The 22526-nt window shown below is 57.2% G+C and overlaps 1 protein-coding gene and 1 pseudogene across 1 annotated transcript; one reads left to right on the top strand and one right to left on the bottom strand.

The window, feature by feature from the left end:
• Positions 1-1712: 1712 nt before the first annotated feature.
• On the bottom strand, positions 1713-7762 carry LOC141976662 (cytochrome P450 2F2-like; annotated as a pseudogene).
• Positions 7763-12666: 4904 nt separating this feature from the next.
• Positions 12667-19495, top strand: LOC141976660 (cytochrome P450 2G1-like). Its single transcript, XM_074937763.1, has 8 exons — positions 12667-12791; positions 13987-14136; positions 14650-14810; positions 15571-15747; positions 17194-17335; positions 17664-17851; positions 18622-18763; positions 19314-19495. The coding sequence occupies exons 1-8, from the start codon at positions 12773-12775 to the stop codon at positions 19493-19495; spliced, it is 1161 nt and encodes a 386-aa protein (XP_074793864.1). The 5' UTR covers positions 12667-12772.
• Positions 19496-22526: the final 3031 nt, after the last annotated feature.

Raw genomic sequence — 22526 nt, 5'->3', positions numbered from 1 at the left:
GGGAGACCTGAGAGCCTGTCACCTGAGCCAGGAGGGGGAGGGGGAGGTGACACCTCTGCCCAGGAATGTGGACGGAGGCTGCAGCAGGGAACCTGCTGGGTGGGTTTAGTTTCAGTTTGGGGCTGGGTGGAGGAACACAGGGAACCCCAGGGCTGGGGTCTAAGCTCCCTGCTCCCCCAGAAGGACTTCACTGAGGGGTCCTGGGTGTACCCACAAGCTCTGTTTTGGACTGTGTTCCTGTTGTCCAATAAACCTTCTGTTTTACTGGCTGGCTGAGAGTCTCAGTGAATCCCAGGAAGAGGGGTGCAGGGCCTGGACTCCCCCACACTCCGTGACAGCTCACCATGCCCGTTGAAATCCTTAGAGAACACCGGCATCTCCCCGCGCCCTCTGAACTCCTCGGCCTGGTCCACCAGGGCCTCCTTCACCCCCTTGTAGCCCCACAGCACCACCACCCGCCGGGAGCCCAGGTGCACCATGAACACCGGGCCGTACTTATCCCGCATCTGCACAGATGGGGATGGGGGCAAGAGGGTGAGTTTCTGAGCATCCGTCAGCGGAGGGGGGCTTGGCCATGGTGGCCTTGGCTCCATCGCCTTCCCTGCTGGACCGGAGCATGGAACTATGGCTAAACCTCCATATGCTAGAGATACATGGGACCACCCACCCATCTCTCCTGCTACGTGTCCTGCTGGCCATCCATCCCTCCATCCATCCATCCCTCCCTCCCACCCATCTCACCTGCTACGCACCCAGCTGGCCATCCATCCCTCCTTCCCTCCCTCCCTCCATCCATCCATCCCTCCCACCTATCTTTCCTGCTACACACCCTGCTGGCCATCCATCCTTCTCACCATCCCTCCATCCATCCATCCCTCCTACTACACATCCTGCTGGCCATCCATCCCTCCCTCCATCCCTCCATCCATTCATCCCTCCCACCATCTCTCCTGCTACACACCCTGCTGGCCTGTTCCCATGTCTCCTGCAGTTCTGCAGACCCTCCTCTCACACCACACCCCCCTGGGTTTGCCTCAGTCTCCCCCTTCCATCCAGCTCCCAGATCTTTGCCCTACTCCCTCCAGCTTCCAAGGGGTGTTATGATCCAGCTGGCCGGGCTAGAAAGCCCTGGGTTAATATGTCACTGCACCGGGTAATAGATCAATCTAAAGTCCAGTTTATTCAGTGTCTAACCACTGACCCAGGTACCAACCTCCTGGCTCCTGGGCTGATGGAGAGGTAGGTTAAAAGGCTGATCACCGTAGCTGCCTGGAGAAGGAGCCCTAGGGTAAGCCAGTGACAAAATTGTCTTAACGCTTTAGCTTCGGGTGGTTTTTCCTCTGTGACGTTAGCAAAAGCCAGAGCCAAGAACCAATTAGCCCACATGAGGCCTGGTTGTTAGGGACTCAGTCAAAACCCGAAACGAAGTCACTTTCCCAGGCTAGTGGGCGAGGAGACGTGTCATTTCCTCTTGCGCTCATGTTACTGGCTTCCGAAAACCCAGCTGGTCGTTGTACTGACCAATTCGCCCGTTTATGTTCGCCAAACCCCCAACCCTCCAACCTCCAAAGCTATCTTTGCCTTCTTAAATCTAGGCTTAGCAGAATTTTTCTTAGACTTCTAATGGATTATATTGGTGTTTCTTTTTAAGCATTTTTTTAATGTAAATGTTCCCAGTTGCTCAAAATGCGGGGCTTTAAGCATTGTCCCCTAGTTGTATCAATTTAAATTTTCACAGTTGTGGGAAATAAGGGGGTGGGGAGGTCAGAGAGTGGGGGGAAGCAGACAACGATTACTTAATGACAATAGATGATGAGATTCAAAGCTCTAAGGTTTTATAACTAGAGCCCGGCGGATACCTGGGCCCAGCTCACGCTCCGAGACGTTCTCACGCAGCCTCTTGCTGACTTTGCCTAGCTGGGAATTTGGATGTGCAGGTTTTTACATCGGTTTGCATGGGCGGTGAAATGGACGTTTAATGACACGTGCCAATAAAAATCTCACCATGCTGCCCCTTCGTCTCGCTTATGCTGCTAGTCGGGGTTGTTGAGGTTGGTTCCTAGAACTCTGCAAACATCAAATTCAACTTCCTCGTCCTTTCCCGCCCAGAGAACCCCAAGGAAGGAACGTGACACAAGTCAGCAGTTTGCTTAACGAGGGCTTGTTTTCTACCCTGTGTTTCTTCCAGGGGCTCATCGGCAGGGCTCAGAGCTCCTCTGGATGGTCCGGGCTCAGAGCTCAACCCTGGCCGGCTGGCGGGGACTTGAGACTCCTCTGGACTGCGACGGGCTGGCTGGGGTTCGGGGCTGCACTGGCAGGCTGGCCAGCGAGAGTGGGGAGGCAGAAGGGGCAGTGAGGGGTGGGACCTTAGGCAGAAGGGGTGGGGCCTCGGCTGGAAGGGGGGGCAGGGGTCTAGCCTCTCTGAAGTAGGGGTGACTGCACCACACATGGTCCTCGGCTTTATGGGGGGCTTTTGACGCGGGGCGCACTCTAGCGCGGGAGCAGCCTGAGTTCGTAGGGGTGGGGGATGTTCCCTAGCCCGCTCTCCACAGGGCTGGTGTTGAGGGTGCCCAGGTCACCGAGCGGCTCCAAGGTGTAGCACTGCAGGATGGCGGTGAGGAAGAGGAAGACTTCCATGTGTGCCAGGCTCTCACCCACGCACACATGCTTGCCTGGGAGAGGAGACAGGATGGCAAGCAGGGTTAGAGGGAAAGTACTGAGGAGTAAGTACTGATGGACGTGGCGTAGCTGGGCCAGAGCGGCAGGTTCCAGCCCCAGCTCTGAGCGAGACCAGGACACAGTCAGAGCAGGGAAACAGGATGTCTGGGCTCCGGCCCCCCTGCTCTAACCACTGAACCCCACTCTCCTCCCAGAGCCAGGAGAGAACCCAGGAGTCCTGGCTCCCAGCCCCCCTGCTCTAACCACTAGGCCTCACCCACTCTTGAATATGAATACACACCTCTTACCTGCAGAGAACGGCATGAAGGCATTGCTCTTCTGGAAGTGCCCGCTCCCATCCAGGAAATGCCCGGGGTCAAAGACATCCGTGTTTTTGAACCAACTTGTATCCCGGAGGACTGAGCTCAGCAAGGGGATGACGGTGGTGCCCTGGTAACAGAGAAAACCACCTGGGAGATGACGGGACGCAGACAGGGCCAACACATCCTACCCCTTGACGTGGGCGGGGGGGGCACCAGCCGAGCCCAGGGTCGTCTTCCCATCATTTCCATCCCACGGCCCATCCCCTTTTGCTAAGTGGTTGGCCTTCACCCGGCACACATCCGGTGAAGCAGAGCAAGCGCCCGCCTGTGCAGAGGATGGACGCCAGCTGGGGACAGCCAGAGCATCGTGTGGGTCGCCAGCCATGGTAATTGTAGTTTGGTTGTTTCGTGTCCCCATTCTCCCCTATGGGCCAGGCTTTCCAGATGGACTACATCTCCCATGATGCACCATGGCTAGGGACACCCAGGATGCACCAGCTCTCCTCATCCAAGCGGGGACACTGCGGTGCAACATGGGAGATGTAGTCTGACCAGCAAACCTGGCTTATAAAGGAGAAAGGGAGCATAAGGAACCCAAACTACATCTCCCATGGTGCACCATGGCCAAGGACTCCCATGAGGCAGTGCCTCCCCTTGTCCAAGAGGGGATGCTGTGGTGCACCATGGGAGGTGTAGTCTGATCAGGAAGCCTGGCCTGTAGAGGAGAATGGGACATGCGGCACGCAAACTACATCTCCCATGAAGCTTTGCAGCAGCCTTTTGGGATTGAAATGTTTCACTTCTCAGCCCAAAATTTTCAGGTTTCAAATTTTTGCCCCAAAATTGAAATGTTCCCCAGTTTTCATCAAAATTTTCCACACACAAAAAAACCCAGTCCCCCCATCCCCATTTCAATTAGCTCTGCTTTACCTCTGGCCAGAACCTTCCCTACCTCACGCCTGACGTGCCCGCCTCCCATGTCAGAGGTTCGGGGGGAGTGGGCAGCTGGCTGGACTCAGCACATGGCTTGAAGGGACCAAGGCTGCCAATCCAGTGCATCGCACGGTGGGTGACCGAGAAAGCCTGGGTGAAATGGTCTGGCAGAGTCATCCAAAGCCCACGGAGGGTCTTTCCATGGACTTCAATGGACCAGGAGCTGGAGGGGACAGAGTTGGTCCTGAGACAGCAAGAGATCTCAGCGTTCCCCAGCACCTTGGCCCTGCCCTCACCCTGGCACCGGGAGCCCGACCTTGGGGATCACGTATGCTCTGAACTGGACGTCCTGGGTCGTGACGTGCGGGAGGCTCATGGGGATGACGTCAGCGAATCTGTGTACCTCGTGGATCACGGCGTCGGTGTAGGGCATGCAGCTCCGGTCCTCAGTCGCCGGCAGGCGGGACCGCCCAATCACCCGGTCAATCTCCTTGTGAACTTTCTCTGCACCGAGAGAAACAAGACTGAGCCCAAAGGCTGGGGTGGCGGGAATGACGGCCTGAATCCTCCACTCGCACTAGCTCCCACACCGACAAAACCCCAGTGACGTAGAAGATAACAGCCTACTATTGCTACCAGCAAATGGAGTGACTCCAGATTCAAACTGGTGTGAGGGAGAGGGAACCCAACCTGTATTTCTGCAGGCAACATTGCAGGTTCGGATTGGTACCGTTGGGCCAAGTTCCCAGGGGGTGTAATCTGGCATTGCTCCACTGGCCTCCATGGGGCCAGAAATCTGTGGGGCCACTAGACAGTCTGGCCCTTTCACCCTATTGAAACAGGCCTGGGACCCTGTTTAAGCTTCGTTAGGGCTGCCTCCTGCTCAGGAGCCCACCACGCCCCACCCCAGTACGTACACGTACCCTCCACCCCCGTCCCGATTTCTCACACTTGCTGTCTGGTCACCCTAGCTCACCCTGACCCCCAGGTTTGCCCTCTTTGTGCTGCTCCTGCTCTCTGAATGGGAGAGTCTCGTTTCTCTTCTTCATGGCGGGAGACCCCGTCCTCTCCATTGTGTCCCGGCTGGCTCTCCGCTCAGCGACAGCGGTCCCGTTCCTCTCACTTTTCCACCCGCTGATTCTCGGGGACCTGGTGTTTCTGCGACCACCGTCACAACATCCCTTGGCCTCAGCCGGCCGCTGTGCCTCGGGTGTCCCGCCGAGCCACGGCCCCAGTAGCCTGGCTGCCTCCTCTCCAGCTCCCTCCAGCTGGGGCTGCCGCGTCCTCATGCGTCTCTTGCTCTTCACCTTGCCCTGGGCTCTGGAGCAGCACCAAGCGCTCTGCTCCCAGGGGCACGTCTCTGCTCTCCCCCAGGGCAGCTCCTGCTCTCCGGACAGCTTGCGCCAGGGTCTTCCCCAGCGGCACCAGGGCTGCTCTGGCTCCTCCTGTCGTGGGGCTGCTGTGTGTTGCCAACCCAGCAGCTTCTGCCTCCAGTCCCATTTCGGGATACGCAGCCTGTCGCTGACCCGACGGGAGCCTTTCTCCTGTCGTCCTTTGCCTATCACAGCGCCCTGAACTCTTAAAGGGCCCCAGCACACAACAGGGGTGAGCTAACCCTGGATACCGCTACCCTGAAAGGGGCAGCTCACCCCATCACAGCCTGCTATTCAGCTGGCATCACTTACTGCAGCACCGAATCACGCCAGCTGGGGCCCGTGCCCCATATTCTTATCAGACCTGAGCCCTGTCAGAAACACCCATGGGTTTCCCCTTCACAGCACAGGGGAGAAGTGTGATCTCTGTGTCACAGAGGCACCGAGCAAGGCCAAGACTTGAACCCAGGGCCCCCAAGTCCCAGGCCAGCACCTTAGCACCTCCCCCCGCCCTACCTTTTATCTCAGGATACTTCATGAGAAGCAGGATCCTGCATCTCAGGGTGGTGCTGACCGTCTCCGTCCCGGCAAAGAACAACTCCAGCGTCGTCATGACCAAGTTCTCGGTGGTGAACTCGGTGTCGGGGTTCTGCTTTTCCTGGGGGGTGGGCAAGGAGCACAGGGCTAAACAGAGACTGGGATGGTTCTTGGGGTACCCAGGACTGTGACCCCCCAGCCTTGAGTGACAGGGATCTTGCTGGTGCCAGCTAGGCATGAGTGCCCAAACAGCACCAGCCTGGGGTCCATCCAAGGCCTCTCCTCCGGGCTGGGCCCCAAGAGGTGGCCCCCAAGCCCCAAGTCCCCTGTGCTAGCCAGCCCCTGATGCCGGCTTCTCATGGAAATCGCAGCCGCTCTGCCCCCAAAGCAGCAACCATTCACCGCTTTTCCCTTAAAGCACCCGGAAAACAGGCCACTGGGGAGCACTTACAATAAAACACAAGATGGTGGATTTAAGGAAGAACAGAGGCTCCATCAGAAGCAAGAGGGACCGACAGGAACCAGGGGTGACGATACAAAACAGCATCATCCAAGGCAAAGAGCAGGGCCCTGTCATGCCAGGCGCTGCCCAGACCCCGGCCGAGATTAGGGCCCCGGCGTGCTGGGATTTCCCCAGGGTTACCCAGGGGGCCTGTGAGAGGGGGGCACTGAACTCAGATCTCCCACCCCCTCGCCCAGGGCCATCCCTGGGGCTGCTCCAAAACCTGGTCCGTCCGGAGCAGGAAGCAGTCGATGTAGCTGTCGGGAGAGCTGGGACCCAGCGAGTCCTGGGACCGCTTCGCTCTCTCCGAGACAAGGCGCTTGAGGGCGTCCGCGTTGTGGAACATGGCGTGGGGCCGCCCGGCAGAGCGGCCAGGAGGGGCGGGAGCGCGCTGTAGGGCTGCAAGAGACGGGCATGGGGGAGCTGGCGAGGGCACATGCCCAGCACCCAGGGGGTGGCCAGCAAAATAGCCAGGAGCAGCCGGGATCTCAGTGGGTCCGGACACCGAAACGGGGGGTCACGTGTCCAAGTCCAGAACAAAGAGAATCTGTCTGTGTGTCTATTCATCCATCCCGCCTCCCCCCACACCCCTCTATCCATCCACCCATCCCGCCTTCCCCCCACACACCCCTCCGTCCATCCGCCCCTCCTGCCTTCCCCATGAATACCCCTCTGTCCATCCGCCCCACCCCCTTCCCCCCACACACCCCTCCGTCCATCCGCCCCTTCCGCCTTCCCCATGAATACCCCTCTGTCCATCCGCCCCACCCCCTTCCCCCCACACACCCCTCCGTCCATCCGCCCCACCCCCTTCCCCCCACACACCCCTCCGTCCATCCGCCCCTCCCGCCTTCCCCATGAATACCTCTCTATCCATCCATCCATCCCACCTTCCCCATGAATACCCCTCTGTCCATCCATCCATCCACCCCCCTACACACCCCTCTATCTGTCCATCCATCTATCCCTGCCCTGACACCCCCAGCTCTCTGTCCATCCATCACGGGGGTGACTTTCACTCGGTCCCACCCCGGCACCTGCCCCACCTGGCCCCAGCGGGAGCTCAGCAGGAGAAAGTTCTGGTTGATGCAGCTCAGCAGGGTGAGGAACTCCTGGTCCTTGTAGCCAAAGCGGCTGCCGAAGACGAGGCAGCAGACGATGTTGGAGACGGCGGAGCCCAGGAGGAAGGTGGGTCGAAGGGCGAGCCTGGGGGAAAGGGAAGAGAGCTCCGCAGGTCCCAGGGAAAGCGGATTCATGGTGCAAATGGTGCTGGGACTTTCAGCACCATGGAGAGGGCGGGGAGCCCCAGGAGCCAGGGCAATGGACTAGCCTGGGAGGCTCAGGGCCCACCCAGCCCAGAAATTCCTCCCCCCGCAGCCTTCGCCAGCTTCTGTAGGGCTGCGAGACCCCGACCCAGGCGTGCAGGCCGCAAGTGGCGCCGTAATGGGTCTCTTTGCAGCCCGGGACGTTACCACGCAGTGTGAGTGAATTAGTAACCGATCTACGTTACTGACCAACCAGGAGACTTTTACTGTGTTACTCACCAATTATGTGATGAACTTGCATGAAGTTCTTAACTCATTTTCTGTAGGAATAATACACAGAGCTATAAACAAAGCCTTTTGCCTGTCAGGCTGTTGAAATCTGATTCGATAGTGCACTTAATTCACACGGCTGTGACTCTCTTGGGTAAGTGGATCGCTAATTTGACTCCTGAGCCGCGGAGGTCAGAGCATCTCTGGGCTAGAGGAAGGTGGAAGAGTGGAAGGTGCCCTGGTGGGCAATTCAGGAATAACTTGCAGAGGTTTCTTCTTCCACCCCATGGTTACTATCCAGTTGGCCTATGGCCCAAAGATTAATCGTTATTATTAGGTGTATTACAGTAGCACCTAGTGGCCCCATCACAGACTGGGGATCCATCACGCCGGGCGCTGCCCAGACCCCGACCCAGATCAGGGCCCCGTCGCGCTGGGCGCTGGCCAGACCCCAACCCAGATCAGGGCCCCGTCGTGCCGGGCGCTGCCCAGACCCAAACCGAGATCAGGGCCCCGTCGCGCCGGGCGCTGCCCAGACCCAAACCGAGATCAGGGCCCCGTCGTGCCGGGCACTGCCCAGACCCCGACCGAGATCAGGGCCCCGTCGCTCCAGGCGCTGCCCAGACCCCGACCGAGATCAGGGCCCCGTCGCGCTGGGCGCTGCCCAGACCCAAATCGAGATCAGGGCCCCGTCATGCTGGGTGCTGCCCAGACCCCAGCCGAGATCAGGGCCCCGTCGCGCTGGGCGCTGCCCAGACCCAAATCGAGATCAGGGCCCCGTCATGCTGGGCGCTGCCCAGACCCCGACCGAGATCAGGGCCCCGTCGTGCTGGGCGCTGCCCAGACCCCAACCGAGAACAGGGCCCCATCGTGCGAGGTGCTACCCAGACCCCGGCTGAGATCAGGGCCCTGTGGCACCGGGCGCTGCCCGGACCCCGGCTGAGATCAGGGCCCTGTTGTGCCAGGCGCTGCCCAGACCCCATTGTTCCAGGCGCTGCCCAGAACATGACGGAGAACAGGGGTCCTTGGCACTTCAGGCACTGCCCAGGCACACAGTGAAAGATAGTTCCTGCCCCAAAGAGCTCCTAGTGTGAACAGACAAAGGACGGGGTTCTTATCCGCATTGCACAGAGTGAGGATACGAGGCCAAGAGAGATGCAGAGACCAGGAACCTGTGGCCAAGGCAGGAACCGACCGCGGCATTCTGACTCCCAGCCCAGAGCCCATCCGTCCTCCCTTGGACTTGCTCTAAACTTGGCTGTCTCTAATCCTGGCTGATGGACCGGTGGCTGGTCTCCTTCTCCACACGAGCCTCTGAGCCTGTGGCAGTGAGTTCCACCAGTTCACGGGGAGAAATCTGAGCAGAGAGCTGAGCAGATAGTAAACAGGCTGAGGCACTTGGAACGGGGGCTCCGGCGACAGCAGGTGAGACAGGAAGCACCTACCCTTTGTGTTCCCAAGCTCCTCTGCCAGGCGCTGGGCCTCCTCCCGGATCCGCCCCGCCACGCTCCGCTGCCCCGTGCCGAGGTTCCACCGCGTGCCGAGGGAGAACCGGTGCAGCTGCCGCCACCGCTCCCCGTTGGTGAAGATAAGCCCTGGGGGGTGGGGGAGGAGGGAGGGTGAAGCAGGACCCACATGCAGGGAGGTGATTTCCCCTCTGTGTTTGGCCCCGGTGCGACGGCAGCCGGGATCTTGTGTCAGGTTCTGGTGCCCACGATTCAAGAAAGACGCTGATCAGTTGGAGGAGCTCAGCAAAGAATGATCAAAAGATTCGAAAACGCAGCGAAGAGCAGGAGATCCCGGTCTATCGGTACCGACACGGGGAGCAAGTATTTAACAACGAGCGAGCCGAGGAAGGGCTGACACAACCCACGGGCTGGATGCTGAAGCTGGACAAATTCAGACTGGAAATAAGGCGTAAATTTTGAAGCATGAAAGCAATTCACCAGGGGAACCCTTTGCCAAGGGGCACAGCGTGTTCTCCAGCCCTGATGGCTTTACATCAAAGATGGGCTGCTTTTCTAAAAGATCTGCCCTAGGAATTTGGGGGGGAAAGGGGGGCAGGTCTCTGCCCTGTGCTATCAGGGGCCGGACAAGATGGGGTCCCTTGGAATCTACGACTCCTTCCTCTGGCTGTTCAGACTGTGAGCTCCTGGCAGCAGGGCCTGCCTCTCTCTGGGGGTGAAGTCCCGGAGGCAAAGCAAACCTCCAGCCTTCACTGGCCCCAAGGCAGTCCCCTGCCAGCAGCGACCGTCCCAGTGCCCGGCCCATGCCACTTATTGGAGGGGTTCGGTCCACCTCATGCTGCATTTGCCACACTCGCCCATTCTTCCCCTTCGTTTCCGGCTGGAAAGGCCTCGGCTCCTTTCCTCCAGGGGCCTGGTGGGGAGAATTGGACGGGTCGCACGGAGAGCTGCCAGTTCCTCGCACGGATTCGCACCATTAGGTGTATTACAGTAACACAGAGGTCACCGGCCCCATGGAGTTGTTGTAAGAGACAATCCCTTTGAATGGCCATGGAGGGGCGGGTCAGGTCCACAATCAGGCGATAACACCCCCCCCAGGTCACCCCTGGGGGGGCTGAAGGGGGAGCCTTGGGGTCCGAAAGCCTGAACTTCCACTGCTTGAGCCAAACAACCACCTCTGCAAAGAATCAGCAGCAGACTCAGAAAGGTCCATCCTAGGCCCAGCCATGAGGAGGAGCTAACGAGCCGCGCTGGGTCCCACGTGGCCTCTGAACCCCGGTGTGACATTCTGTACCTTGGGGGAGCATGCTGTAACCCCCATTATTCCGCATGTCTATCTAACCGATTTGCATATAAAGCAGGGGGTGTGCAGCATCAGGGGAAAGGCTCTGACCGGCTGAAAGTCACTGTTCTATCGAAACACGATTATCGTTCGTGCATATGAAGTTCTGGGGTGGACTGGCTCTCCCCAGACCGGTTGAGCTGCCCGATCTGCACAGTGGCAGGACAGGTAATAATTAACCGCTGTGCCGCTCGCCCAGACTCTCGTGGTTACGGCTTCGCCCGCTGGATCCCTTTATCTTCCTGCCTCGGCTGCAGCAGGCGTCTCCTGCCAGTGTCAGCGATGCCAGCTCGCTCCCTGACAGCGGTTCAGTAGGGAAACGTCATTCAAGAATGAGAGCCGTATTAATTGCATTACTGCTATTATATGTATTACGGTAGCGCCTGGAGGACCCCGCTAAGACTGAGGGTCTCATTGCGCTGTATATTGTGGCCCTTACCCAGCCCAGGTCTCACCGACTTCCAGGCAGACTTCCCATTGGCTTCCTGCTTCACTTCCTGTTGACTCCCCATTGGCTTCCCGTTGCTTGCCATTTTACAGGTGGGGAAACTGAGGCACAGGCCAAGCCAGTGACGCTCCGAAGGAGTTGGTGGTACTTGGTCCTCCCATAGTGACTAAACTGCTCGCGTGGCGGAATTCCTTATTGGTGAATAATGCCCCAGCCCACGGACACCCACCACATAAACACCCGTCAGCCCACTCTGAGTCCTTCCCTAGCCCGGAGACGAGGCAAACGAGTCCACCATGGAGAAGACACAGCGGGTCATGCTCCTTCAGCTCCAGTGGCGGCTTGCGAGCGAGGTGGTGGGTTCAAGCCCCCGCTGAGGAGTTGTCCCAGGTGGTCACCATGGATGGCACAAGTGGGTAAATTCCAAATTTCACCATCCAGCAGAGTTTGCAATTATTTACCCAGAGCTGTGATGCAAAGAGGGGCGTTATCAGCAAGGCCCCCTGGGGGGGCTATATAGACAGGGTTGTGCCAGCGTCACCCAGGGTCTAACGCAAAGTGCAGCGGAGGAGAGAGGCCAGCTCCAGGATGGATTTCAGTGGGACCCTCAGCATCCTCCTGGCGATATGCGTCATGTGCATCTTCCTCCTCTTGACCCGGAAGAAGAAAAACTGGCACAACCTGCCGCCCGGGCCCACCCCCATCCCGTTCCTGGGGAACATGCTGCAGGTGGAGGTGAAGGAGCTGATAAAGTCTCTGCGGAAGGTGAGTCGTGCCTCAGTTTGCTCGTTATTGTGGTTTGAGTGGCAGGAAAGTTTTGCGTCAGAAACGTGGCTTTTCATAGAGTCTTAGAAATGGGCAGCCGGACGCGACCTCGGGGGGCACCTAGGCCCAGAACCTCACAGGCATCTGGGGGCCGAACCCTGGTGGAGCTCTGCGAAACACAAACCGTTTGTCACCTGGGCTCCAAAACAGAATGGTCTTTGTCACGCAGCTCGAATTATTATTAGCATCACAGGAGAACCCCGGAGCCTAGACTCTGAGAATGCCCCACACTGCTCCACCCACTAGACCCCACTCTTCTCCCAGAGCCAGGGAGAGAACCCAGGAGTCCTGGCTCCCAGCCCCCCCGTTCTAACCACTAGACCCCGCTCCCCTCCCAGAACCAGAATAGAACCCAGGAGTCCTGCTCCCAGCCCCCGCTGCTTTAGCCCCCACCTCTCCCAGAGCTGGGGATAGAACCCAGGAGTCCTGGCTCCCAGCCCCCCAGCTATACCAGGTACTGCACAGATACAGCATCAGAGACAGGCCCGGCTCCCAGCGAGTTCACAACCTGCTCAGACAAAGGGTAGGAGGAGAAACACAAGGGGGAAGTGACTAATCGAAGGTCAGACCGCAGGGAAGTGGCAGAGTTAAGGCAAGAACCCAGGTGTCCTGACTCCCCGCCGCGCGCCCTGACCACTGACCCTTGCAGCCCGGGGTTAACAGCCGCCTTCCTTTATTCCTTCCAGCTCAGCGAAACTTACGGCCCGATCTACACCTTTTACCTGGGCTCCCGGCCCTGCGTGGTGCTCTCTGGGTACAAGGTGCTGAAGGAAGCCCTGATTGATAAGGCCGAGGAGTTCAGCGGCAGGGGGGACTTCCCGGCAGTGCAGATGTGGAGTAATGGAAATGGTGAGGCACAGACGGACGGACACACAGCTCAGTCTCCTGACCCCCTGGCTGTATTGCAGGGTCTGGAATCATAGCACAGACTGGTGTGAAACCCCGGGGCAGGGATCACGGTCGATTCCCAACCATTTCCCCTTCCTGGGAGAGTGGTTAGTGGTTAAAGCTGGGGAGGCTGGGAGTCAGGACGCCTGGGTTCTCTACACAGGTCAGGAAGGGGAGTGGTGTCCAGTGTGTTGGAGTCGGGAATCAGGACTCCTGGGTTCTATCCCCAGGTCACAGGGAGGAGTGGTATCTAGTGTGTGGGGCATACAAACAGGCTAGATCAGACCAATGGTCCATCTAGCATAGTATCCTGTCCTTGACAGCCAGCTGCTTCAGAGGTAATGAACAGAACAGGGCAGTTATCAAGTGATCTGTTCCCTGTCGTCCACTCCCAGCTTCTGGCCGTCAGAGGTTTAGGGACACCCAGAGCGTGGGGTTATGTCCCTGCCCATCTTGGCTAACAGCCATTGATGGACCCATCCTCCAGGAACTGATCTAGTTCTTTTTTTGAGCCCAGTAATACTTCACAGCATCCCCTGGCAAGGAGATCCACAGGTTGATATGTTGGGTGCAGAAGTCCTTCCTTTTGTTTGTTTTAAACCTGATGATTATTAATTATTTCACCCCAGTTTCTTGTTAAGCGAAGGGGTAAACAACACTCCCCTACTCACTTTCTCCACACCAGTCATGATTTTACAGACCTCTATCATATCTCCCCTTAGCCGTCGCTTTTCCAAGCTGAAAAGTCCGTTTTATTCATCTCTCCCCATACGGAAGCTGTTCCAGCCCCCTAAGCATTTCTCTTGCCCTTCTCTGAACCTTTTCCAGTTCCAATCTATCTTTTTTGAGATGGGGCGACCACATCCGCACGCAGGATTCAAGCTGTGGGTGTCCCATGGATGGATACAGAGGCAACGTGATATTTTCTGTCCTATTATCTGTCCCTTTCTTAATGGTTCCCAACAGTCTGTTCACTGTTTGACGGCCACTGCCATGGAGTGGCTGTTTGCAGAGAACTATCCACAATGACGCCAAGATCTCTGTCTTGAGTGGTAACAGCTCGTTGAGACCCGATGGTTGTGTATGGAGAGCTGGGATTATGTTGTCCACTGTGCGTTACTTTTGCATTGATCAGCATTGAATTTCCTTTGCCCAGGGATCGTCTACGGCACCGGGGAGCGGTGGCGTCAGCTGCGCCGATTTGCCATCACCACCTTCAAGAACTTTGGCATGGGGAAGAGGAGCATGGAGGAGCGCATCAAGGAGGAGGCCCAGTTCCTGGTGTCTGAGTTCCGGAAAACCGAAGGTTCCGTTCCATTCACGGATGAGCCGGGGGCAGGGGCAGGAGAGGGGCAGTGACCCGGAAACCCAGAGATCTGGGATCCAAACATTGTGTCCTGATCCAAACACTGGGGCTCTGCCCCCAGTCTGCACAAACCCAATTAGGTTCTCTGGTGGGTGAGCAGAGGTGGGAGCCAGGATGCCTGGGTTCTATCCTGGCTCTGGGAAGGGCATGGGGTCTAGTGGTTAGAGCAGGGGGAGGGGCCTAGGACTCCTGGGTTCTGCGTCTGGGTACAGCATGTTGTCTAGTGGGTTGAGCTGGGAGTCAGGAATGCCGGATTCCATTCCACTGATTCTGTGACCTGGGCTGGGTCAGTGCCCCACTCTGTGCCTCAGTTTCCCCATCTGACAGACAGTGAGAACCCCTGCTTGCCAGGGAAAAGTGTGGCTAAATTACTGTACGGTGCTTTGAGATCCCTGGGGAAGGCTGAGGGCACAAGGCCTGGGGGTAACAGCAGCCCCTGACTCTCCCCTCTAGGCAAACCCTTTGACCCCACCTTCTTCCTGAGCTGCGCCGGCTCCAACATCATCTGCACCCTGGTCTTCGGGAAGCGTTTCGAATACACCGACAAGAAATTCCTCACCCTGCTCAACTTGATCAACAGCAACTGGAAACTCATGAGTTCCACCTGGGGGCAGGTGAGAGAGGATTCGGGATGGGGGGGCCCGCCTCTCCTAGACCACCATACAGCCTTGAGAACCTCATTGGACAATTCCTGCCTCCAGCCCATATCTGGTGGGCGAGCTAGCCCATGTCTTTTAGACTCCACATGAAAGAAACACCAGCCCCTCCCCAGGTCAGGTGTTGCAGTGGCTAACCGCCCTCACAATTAAATGTTTGCTCGTTATTTTCTGTCTGAATTTTTCTACCTTCAGCCTCCAGCCTTTTGATCTCACTCAGTCTTTGTCTGCTAGATTAGAGACCCCTCCACTGTCCGAAATCTCCTCCCGTTGGAGGTACGTATGGACCATGCAGCTGTCGCCTCCTAACCTTCTCTTGGAGAAGCTAAACAGAGATGGCTCTTCCTCTTGCTGCGAGGCAGGTTTTCCAGACCGCGAGTCGTCTTCCCCTGAACCCCTCTCCAATTTCTCGACGTCTTGTCTCCAGACTGGATACAGGATTCCGGTCTCATTCCTGCCCCATAGCACGGTCGCACTACACCCTCCCCCTACTCGACATTCCTCTGTGTCTCCAGCCAGGGACCCCATCCCATTCTGCCCAGAAGCCCTTGATCAAGATTTGGCCAGAACAGCCATGATCATGCGTCCTGAAGCCGACGGCCGGTCTTAGATCTAGACACCGCTGCTGTCCCCAGAGGGGAACACGGTCCCCGGCTGTGTATCTGGAGAACAGAGCCACTAACAGTTCTATCACCCCCTCCCCAACGTTTCTTTCCAGTTGCTGTTCACGTTCCCCAAGATCATGAGACACGTCCCCGGGCCTCACAGGCAAATCACCAAGAACTACCTGAAGCTGGCCGCTTTCGTCGGCGAGCAGCTGAAGATGCATAAAGAGATCCTGGATCCCAACAACCCGATGGATTTCATCGACTGCTTCCTCATCAAAATCCAGCAGGTAGCCCGTCCTGGCCAGCAGGAGAGCCCCCCAAGCTGGCCACCCCCCGAACAATAGCAAAAAGGGGGCTGCTCCCGGAGAACGAGACACACACCTTGAGCCTGGCCCCAAAGCCCAGAATTCCACCACCTGAGCTCCAGGGGCAATCCCGTTCTTTGGCAGCAGTCGTAAGCCGTTACCCGCTCGCTGGGTCAGCCAAAAGAGGGTGCCCGGATGCATTTCCCGTGTGTTGGATTTAAGTAGAGGCGGGTGAATTTGACAGCAGGGGACTCATGTCCCTAATTGTTCCTTCTTGTCCTCATTTAGTGGAGTCGCAGTGGGAGATGAGTTATGAAGCTCACACGTTTTTTGGGTGGGCTGGGTGGGGGATTAAAAGCACTTTGGGATTGGCTGGCCCTTTTCCCCTTAATTTGAAAGAACTGGCAGATTTAGAAGGGGATCTGGGGGGGTTGGAAGAAAGAGACAATGTCCATGCCCCTGGGGATTGGCGGCAGGCTGAACGGAATCGCCCGAGTTGGAATCTGACAAGCCGCTGTGGTCGCAAACTACTTGCAAGGAAAACACCAGCTGCTCTCTCACTTGCACAAGCCATGAAGAGCAGAGCTGATGGCTGGTTCCAGGCCCGAACCACAAAAACACCCAGGGAAAAAACATGGTTTGGGTCAAACCAAAACTGATATTTTTTAAATTGTTCCTTCAACCCCCCACCGTCCCTATTATTATTATTCGTGTAGTTTCAGGACATCTTTTGCCTTTTTTTTTTTTTAAATGAAAGTCCATTTTGAAATGAAAAATCGAAGGGAGATGGGCTGGAAGGAACCGTTTCTGGGGGGAGAAAACGTATTGTTTCTGGCTGAAACCATTTGCTGGATTCAACCTAAATTTGCAAACAGTTCTGGTGCCCTGAAAAGTCGACTATTTGCCTGGGGGGAGGGGACTTGTCCATCTCTAGTCAAGTTTTTACGACTGATCCAGTCAACAGCGCCACTGAGCCGGTCAGCTGTGACGCCGAGGGAGAGCGCCTCCCGCTAAGCCAACCGCATGCCAGAAAAGTCGGGAACATTTTCCTTTCAGTTGGATTTCAACCGTCCTCAAACAGGTTTAATTTTTTTCCTTCATAAAATTAAAGGACATTTTGAAACCTAGTCGTTTCAAGCCAAAACGAATGACACGCTGTGACTTTTCCCCCTCCAAAGTTCTTTGAACGCCCAACGTGGCGAAATCGACGCAAAGTGGCCGGGTGTTTCCGTGTGGCTTGTTTGCCAGATAAAAGTTTCAGCTGAAAAGTTTCACCTAGCCGTAGGAAATCTCCCACAACGGTCCGACTCTCCGGGGGTCACACCCCCCCAGAGAGAATTCTATTACGTGGTGGTGTCTCGCGCACGCACACACACACACACACACACACACACACACACACAGCATTCTTGCACCCTTCCTTCGCAGGAAAAGAACAACCCCAACACACACTTCAACGACGAGACGATGTCTAAAACCACCGTGAACCTGTTCTTTGCTGGGACGGAGACCGTCAGTTCCACCTTGAGATACGGGCTCCGCATCTTGCTCCGACACCCTGAGATCGAAGGTAGCCCCGGGGCAGGGGGATGAAGAATTCCCACATGCCGGGATTATCCCAACGTAGGCGGGGGTGGGGGGCGAGAAGGGGGGCAGGAGGGGCTCACGTTTGTAACTCACCCAAAGAGAGCTGCTTGTCAAATTTCCCCAGCCATAGCTCCATGGCAGTCAATGGGGCCGGATGTGAGCTGGCGTCCAGGGGAGGCTGGCTCCCCCGCTGGCATCTCTGCAGACTGCAATGAAGGGATGTGGATCAACACCAGTGAGGCTCCTGGCCCTGGGGGCTTTATGGCTGGTGCCGCCCTTGCGCCAGCCTCACCTTGTCCCCTTCCCTCCAGAGAAGCTGCACGAGGAGATTGACCGGGTGATCGGCCCCCACCGCAGCCCCTGCATGGAGGACCGGAGCCAGATGCCCTACACAGACGCCGTGATCCATGAGATCCAGCGCTTCACGGACATCGTCCCCATGGGCGTGCCCCACACCGTCACCCGGGACATTCAGTTCCGCGGCTACACGCTGCCCAAGGTCGGTGGGCCCAGCGCGGGAGGGTGCTCCGCCCCGAGCCCAGGGGAGCCTGGGGGCTGCTCTGACTTACACTGGGGCAGGATGGCTGCACGGGCTGAAATCACAGACTGGGAGGGCATCCCAGGCCCACCCCTTCCCCCAACCACACCCCTCTTCACTAGCCATGCCCCTTATCCGACCACGCCCCTTTCAATATCCACGCCCCTTATCTGACCACACCCCTTTCACTAGCCACGCCCCTTCTCAAACCACACCCATTTTCACTAACCATGCCCCCCCCTTCTCTAATCACACCCCTTCCCTCACCCCTCATGTGAGCTTTTCCAGCCACAACCCCTTTCTCCCCATCACTGGCCTCCTGACTGGCCACACCTCCTTTTCCCACAGCCACGCCCTCTTTCCTTCTGAAACCACACCCCCCCTTTTCCAGACACACCCATTTCTAGCCACACCCCCCGTCTCACCGCCCCACCTGCAGTAGGCTTGGTGGCAGGCAGGATGCGCCGGGTGCTGGCGCGAGCTGACCGGGGGCAATGGCTCCCGCCCCACAGCCAGATTGCAGGGCACCTGGCGTCTCCAGGCCACCGCCCCGGCCTAGAGCGATCAGCCAGCAAGTGTGAAAAGTCTGGACACTTGTGTTTGGCGGCGGTTTGGGCCGGGGGCGGGGGGGGGACAGTTGCCTCTCCCAGACAAAGTCCCTAATACCGGGACGGGCCCCGTAATGTCGGGATGTCGGGGTCTCATGGCTGCACCGCCTGCTGGCTCCGCAGGACTTGAACATCATCCCGCTGCTGTGCACGGCCCAGGCCGACCCCACCCAGTTCAAGAACCCCACCTGCTTCGACCCCACCCACTTCCTGGACGAGAACGGGCGCTTCCGGAGAAACGACGCCTTCATGGCCTTCTCGGCAGGTAGCGCCGCTGGGGCACATCCGGGCTGGGGGCGCCGCCGGGACGCTGCAGAGCAGGAGCCTCTCCCATTGCTGTGGGCAGAGTGCGCCCCCCAGCCGGGATGCCTGGGTCCTCTCCCCAGCTCTGGGAGGGGAGTGGGGGCTGGTGGTTAGAGAAGGGGGGGGCTGGGAGCCAGGACGCCTGGGTCCTTTCCCCCATTCTGGGAGGGGAGTGGGATCTGGTGGATTGGTGCTGGGAGCCAGGACTCCTGGGTTCTCTCCCCAGTTCCACCCGTGACTCTGTTCACCTGTAGAAAACAGCCCCTTTCCCGTAGTCCTGAGGAGCAGCCACCTGTCACCGCGCAGGATCTCGCCCCCCCCGGCAACTCCCAGGGACTCGCTGCGGCCCCGTCCTGGGGCCCCCCCCCGAACGTTTCCCCATGATACGCCCCCGGTGGACGCTCCCCCGTGGCAGGGCTCGCGGCTGTGGCCAAGGAAAGGGGAGGTGGGCGGCTGGGGCTGGGGCGAGCCAGGCTCCGTCTGACGAGCGCCTCGGCCTCTCTCCCCCGCAGGGAAGCGGCTCTGCTTGGGCGAGAGCCTGGCCCTCATGGAGCTGTTCATCTTCTTCACCGCCATCCTGCAGAACTTCACCCTCCGGGCCCTGGCAGCGCCCGCGGAGATCGACATCTCGCCCGAGTCCAGCGGCTTGGGGAGCATCCCACGGCCCTACGAGTTCTGCCTCCTTCCCCGCTGAGCCCTGCCTCCCAGCCCCAGCCCAGCTGCTCCCCACCTTCGCGCCCCAATAAAGTGACCTCCCTTTCACCCACTCGCAGCCCCCTCGGTGGGTTTTCTTGAAGGGCTGAGCAGGGCAAAGCCCCATCGCGCCCAACGTCAGCGAGGCCACAGGAGCGCTGCTGCGCCCCCAACGCTGAAACCGTCCCTTGGGGATCCCCCTTCCATGCCAGCCCCTCGGGGGGTCCCGCCCACCCTTCGGGGGCGGCCACGTGGCCTCCGCGCTGCTGAGACCGAGCCTCCGGGCTCCAGCCCCCACTGCTTCCCGTCATGAGCTCGGCCCAGCGAGTCCAACCGAGCTAGGCTCCCAGGGGGAGACTTGGCCGTTCGTCTGGGAGCGCCGCAAGCTCCCCCTTTTCCAAGCAGTCACCTGGGACGTCACTCAGAGCTTTTCAACCCTTTGGCAGGGCAAAGCTGAATTACAGACTTCTTTGCGCTGCCTGTATTCTGGGCCCCATGTATCACAGAGCAGCCTCCGGGCTGCTCTAACTAGAGATGGCCTGTTTTTCCCCACTCACCTGGCGAAAATTTGACAAGGAGGGGGAGGGTGTGAAATGCGTCATCAAAATTTCCCCACAGAAAAGTGTGATTTTGGGGAGGAGGGGATCAAAACCAGAAATATGTTGAGTCGGGGTGCCTCATGGGAATTGTAGGTCAGGTGGCTCATGGGCCCCATCTCCTCCATAGGCCTGTCTCCCCTGGAGGACTACATTTCCCATGATGCACTCTGGTGTCCCCCTCTGCTGAGAAGGAAAAGTTTCAGCCAGCCCAGTTTCTAACTCGTTCTGCCGCCTGCCAGCCCTCAGGGAAGCGGTGAATAGATGTAAGGCTGTGTGCAGCCCCCTACACCAGGGGATGGGAGAAGGCACATGGACCAGGCCCACCCAAGAAGGGAGTCCTATGGGGCCATCTCTGCCCACCCTGGCACACCTTGGCTGTGTGGTGGGACGCTGATCTCTCAAGGGCTTTGGGCTTCCAGCCGAGGCGCCAGTGAGCAGAGCTGGGTGGGACTTTTTCAACAAATTGGTTCCCCCCCGCCCCTTGAAAAATGCCGTTTGGTCCAAAGAGCTGGTAAAGCAGGTTCGGGGCTGACGGGTTTCCCGACTCAGATAAAAGTGTCAAGGTTGGGAGCGGGGGGATTTTGAGCTCGGCTAAAAGTTTCGACATTTTCTATGGGAACCAGCCCGGGGGTTCCTATTTTCCTTGCCAAATTGAAGCAGATTAGACCCCAGAAAATCAAAGTGCTTTGAAATTATTAAGCTGCTTTGATCAGCCCAAAGCAAAACACACAATTCAGCGGGTTTGGGGGGGTTGTTTGTTTTTTGTTTTTTCAATTTGCAAAGATTAGTTGGTGATTTCGACTTTTCATCCCGATTTGAGGGTGGGGGGGATTTCAAACGCTCAAAAATATTCATGGAGGAGAAAATTACATCCTGCCCAATTCTCCCCACATAGTCTGGGCACATCAATCCCAGCTTCAGCCCCACCGGGTATTAATGAGGCCAGGAGATCAGCCAGATTTGTTTTTAATAGAGGAGCTGGACTGTCCTGTCAATAAGAACATCTGTCATTAGCCTTTCTTCTTAAAAAGTACCATGTTATTCTACAGACATGGATTCTAGTCCTGGCTCTGCTGCCTGGGACAAATCATTTCACTGTTCTGTGACTCAGTTCCCCCATATGGATAATGGCGCTACTGATTCCAGCCTCCTTTGTAAAAGACATTGAGAGCTATGGATGAAAAGAACTAGGTTATTACTATTATTCCAGCAATGGTCTAGAAGAGCACAGCATCCAGTAATGTCCGTTTACCTCAACAGTATCCTGTGGCCATGAGTTCCACAGGTTAACTTTACAATGAGTATAAAAAAAGATGTCATTCGTCTGCTATTGTGATTCACAAATATTAGCCTATCTGACTCAGTAACGTCCTCTGGCTTCTCCTCCCATAGCACGTCTTCATGAATCAACCAGGGTAACTCTACAGGGAATGAACCCTGGTGTTTAAAACATGGGACCACTCTACCAGCATCACTAGGAGGTGCACGATTCAATCTACCACCTTGCAGAAGCCGACTGGTTATATTTGCCCCCATGGTGACCTGTCCTGTCTCCCCCCACCCCACCCCCCTTAAATCCATGAGCCTGCAATTCTGCCACACAGGTGAAGGAGAAAATAAACTACCTGGCATTATAAAATCAGTTTTATTTAACTAGGAACACAAGACACAGCTCACATAACGCTCACCCGCAGCCCAGGCTAACCAGCCAGCAGGACAAAGGAGCGAAAGAGGCAAACAGACTAAGCGGTTTTAGCAGGGAGCCAGCCAAGACGTTGAGTAATATTTGAAAAGGGCCAGGTGTACCTCGGCATTTTGGCTGTGTCAGAGGGGTCACGCAACAGCTGAACGAAGCATCGGTGTGTAATTACAAGATCACTTATATAATTGTCTCTTTGCACTAGCGGAGCTGATTATTTCTATCCTACGCATGGCACACATGTTTTGTTCTGGGCGGCAGCGTTGCCTAGTGGATAAAGCATTGATGGGGGATTTAAGAGACCTGGGTTTTATCCTCTGGCTTCCTGGGTGACTGTGGGCAGTCGCTTCTCTCCCCCCCTTCTTTGCCTCCATTTCCCCATCTATTAAACAGGGATAATGCTATTGAGCTCCATTGTAAAGTGTGTTGAGATCTATTGATCACATGCACTATATAAACGCTAGGTCTGTTGATTATTGTTGAACATCTATAGTGTGCGAACACCGACAAGCCAACCCAGTTGGACTCCGCTGCGCTAGGTGCTGCATGAGCAGAAATGTCGTACGAGTCCCAAAGAAGCTTAAAAAAACTCGAACCTAGGAAAGAGGTTTAGTTGAGGTCAGGCTCAGTTAGCTCCTGGGAGCAATGCCCCACCTGTCACTCACTTTTTTTCCAGTCATGCTGAACTCAAAGGGTCCAAACAGCGTGACGCTGGTACCACACAAACAAACAAA

The sequence above is a fragment of the Natator depressus genome, chromosome 23 (genome assembly GCF_965152275.1).
Source record: "Natator depressus isolate rNatDep1 chromosome 23, rNatDep2.hap1, whole genome shotgun sequence".
Taxonomy (NCBI): Eukaryota; Metazoa; Chordata; order Testudines; family Cheloniidae; genus Natator; species Natator depressus.
This window is presented reverse-complemented; position numbering and strand designations above follow the sequence as displayed.

Bases quoted from the DNA above. Each gene is read 5' to 3' on its own strand.
- LOC141976660 (XM_074937763.1), top strand. The intron at 17,336-17,663 runs GTAGCCCCGGGG...CCTTCCCTCCAG, and splicing joins CCGACACCCTGAGATCGAAG to AGAAGCTGCACGAGGAGATT. The intron at 17,852-18,621 runs GTCGGTGGGCCC...CTGGCTCCGCAG, and splicing joins GCGGCTACACGCTGCCCAAG to GACTTGAACATCATCCCGCT.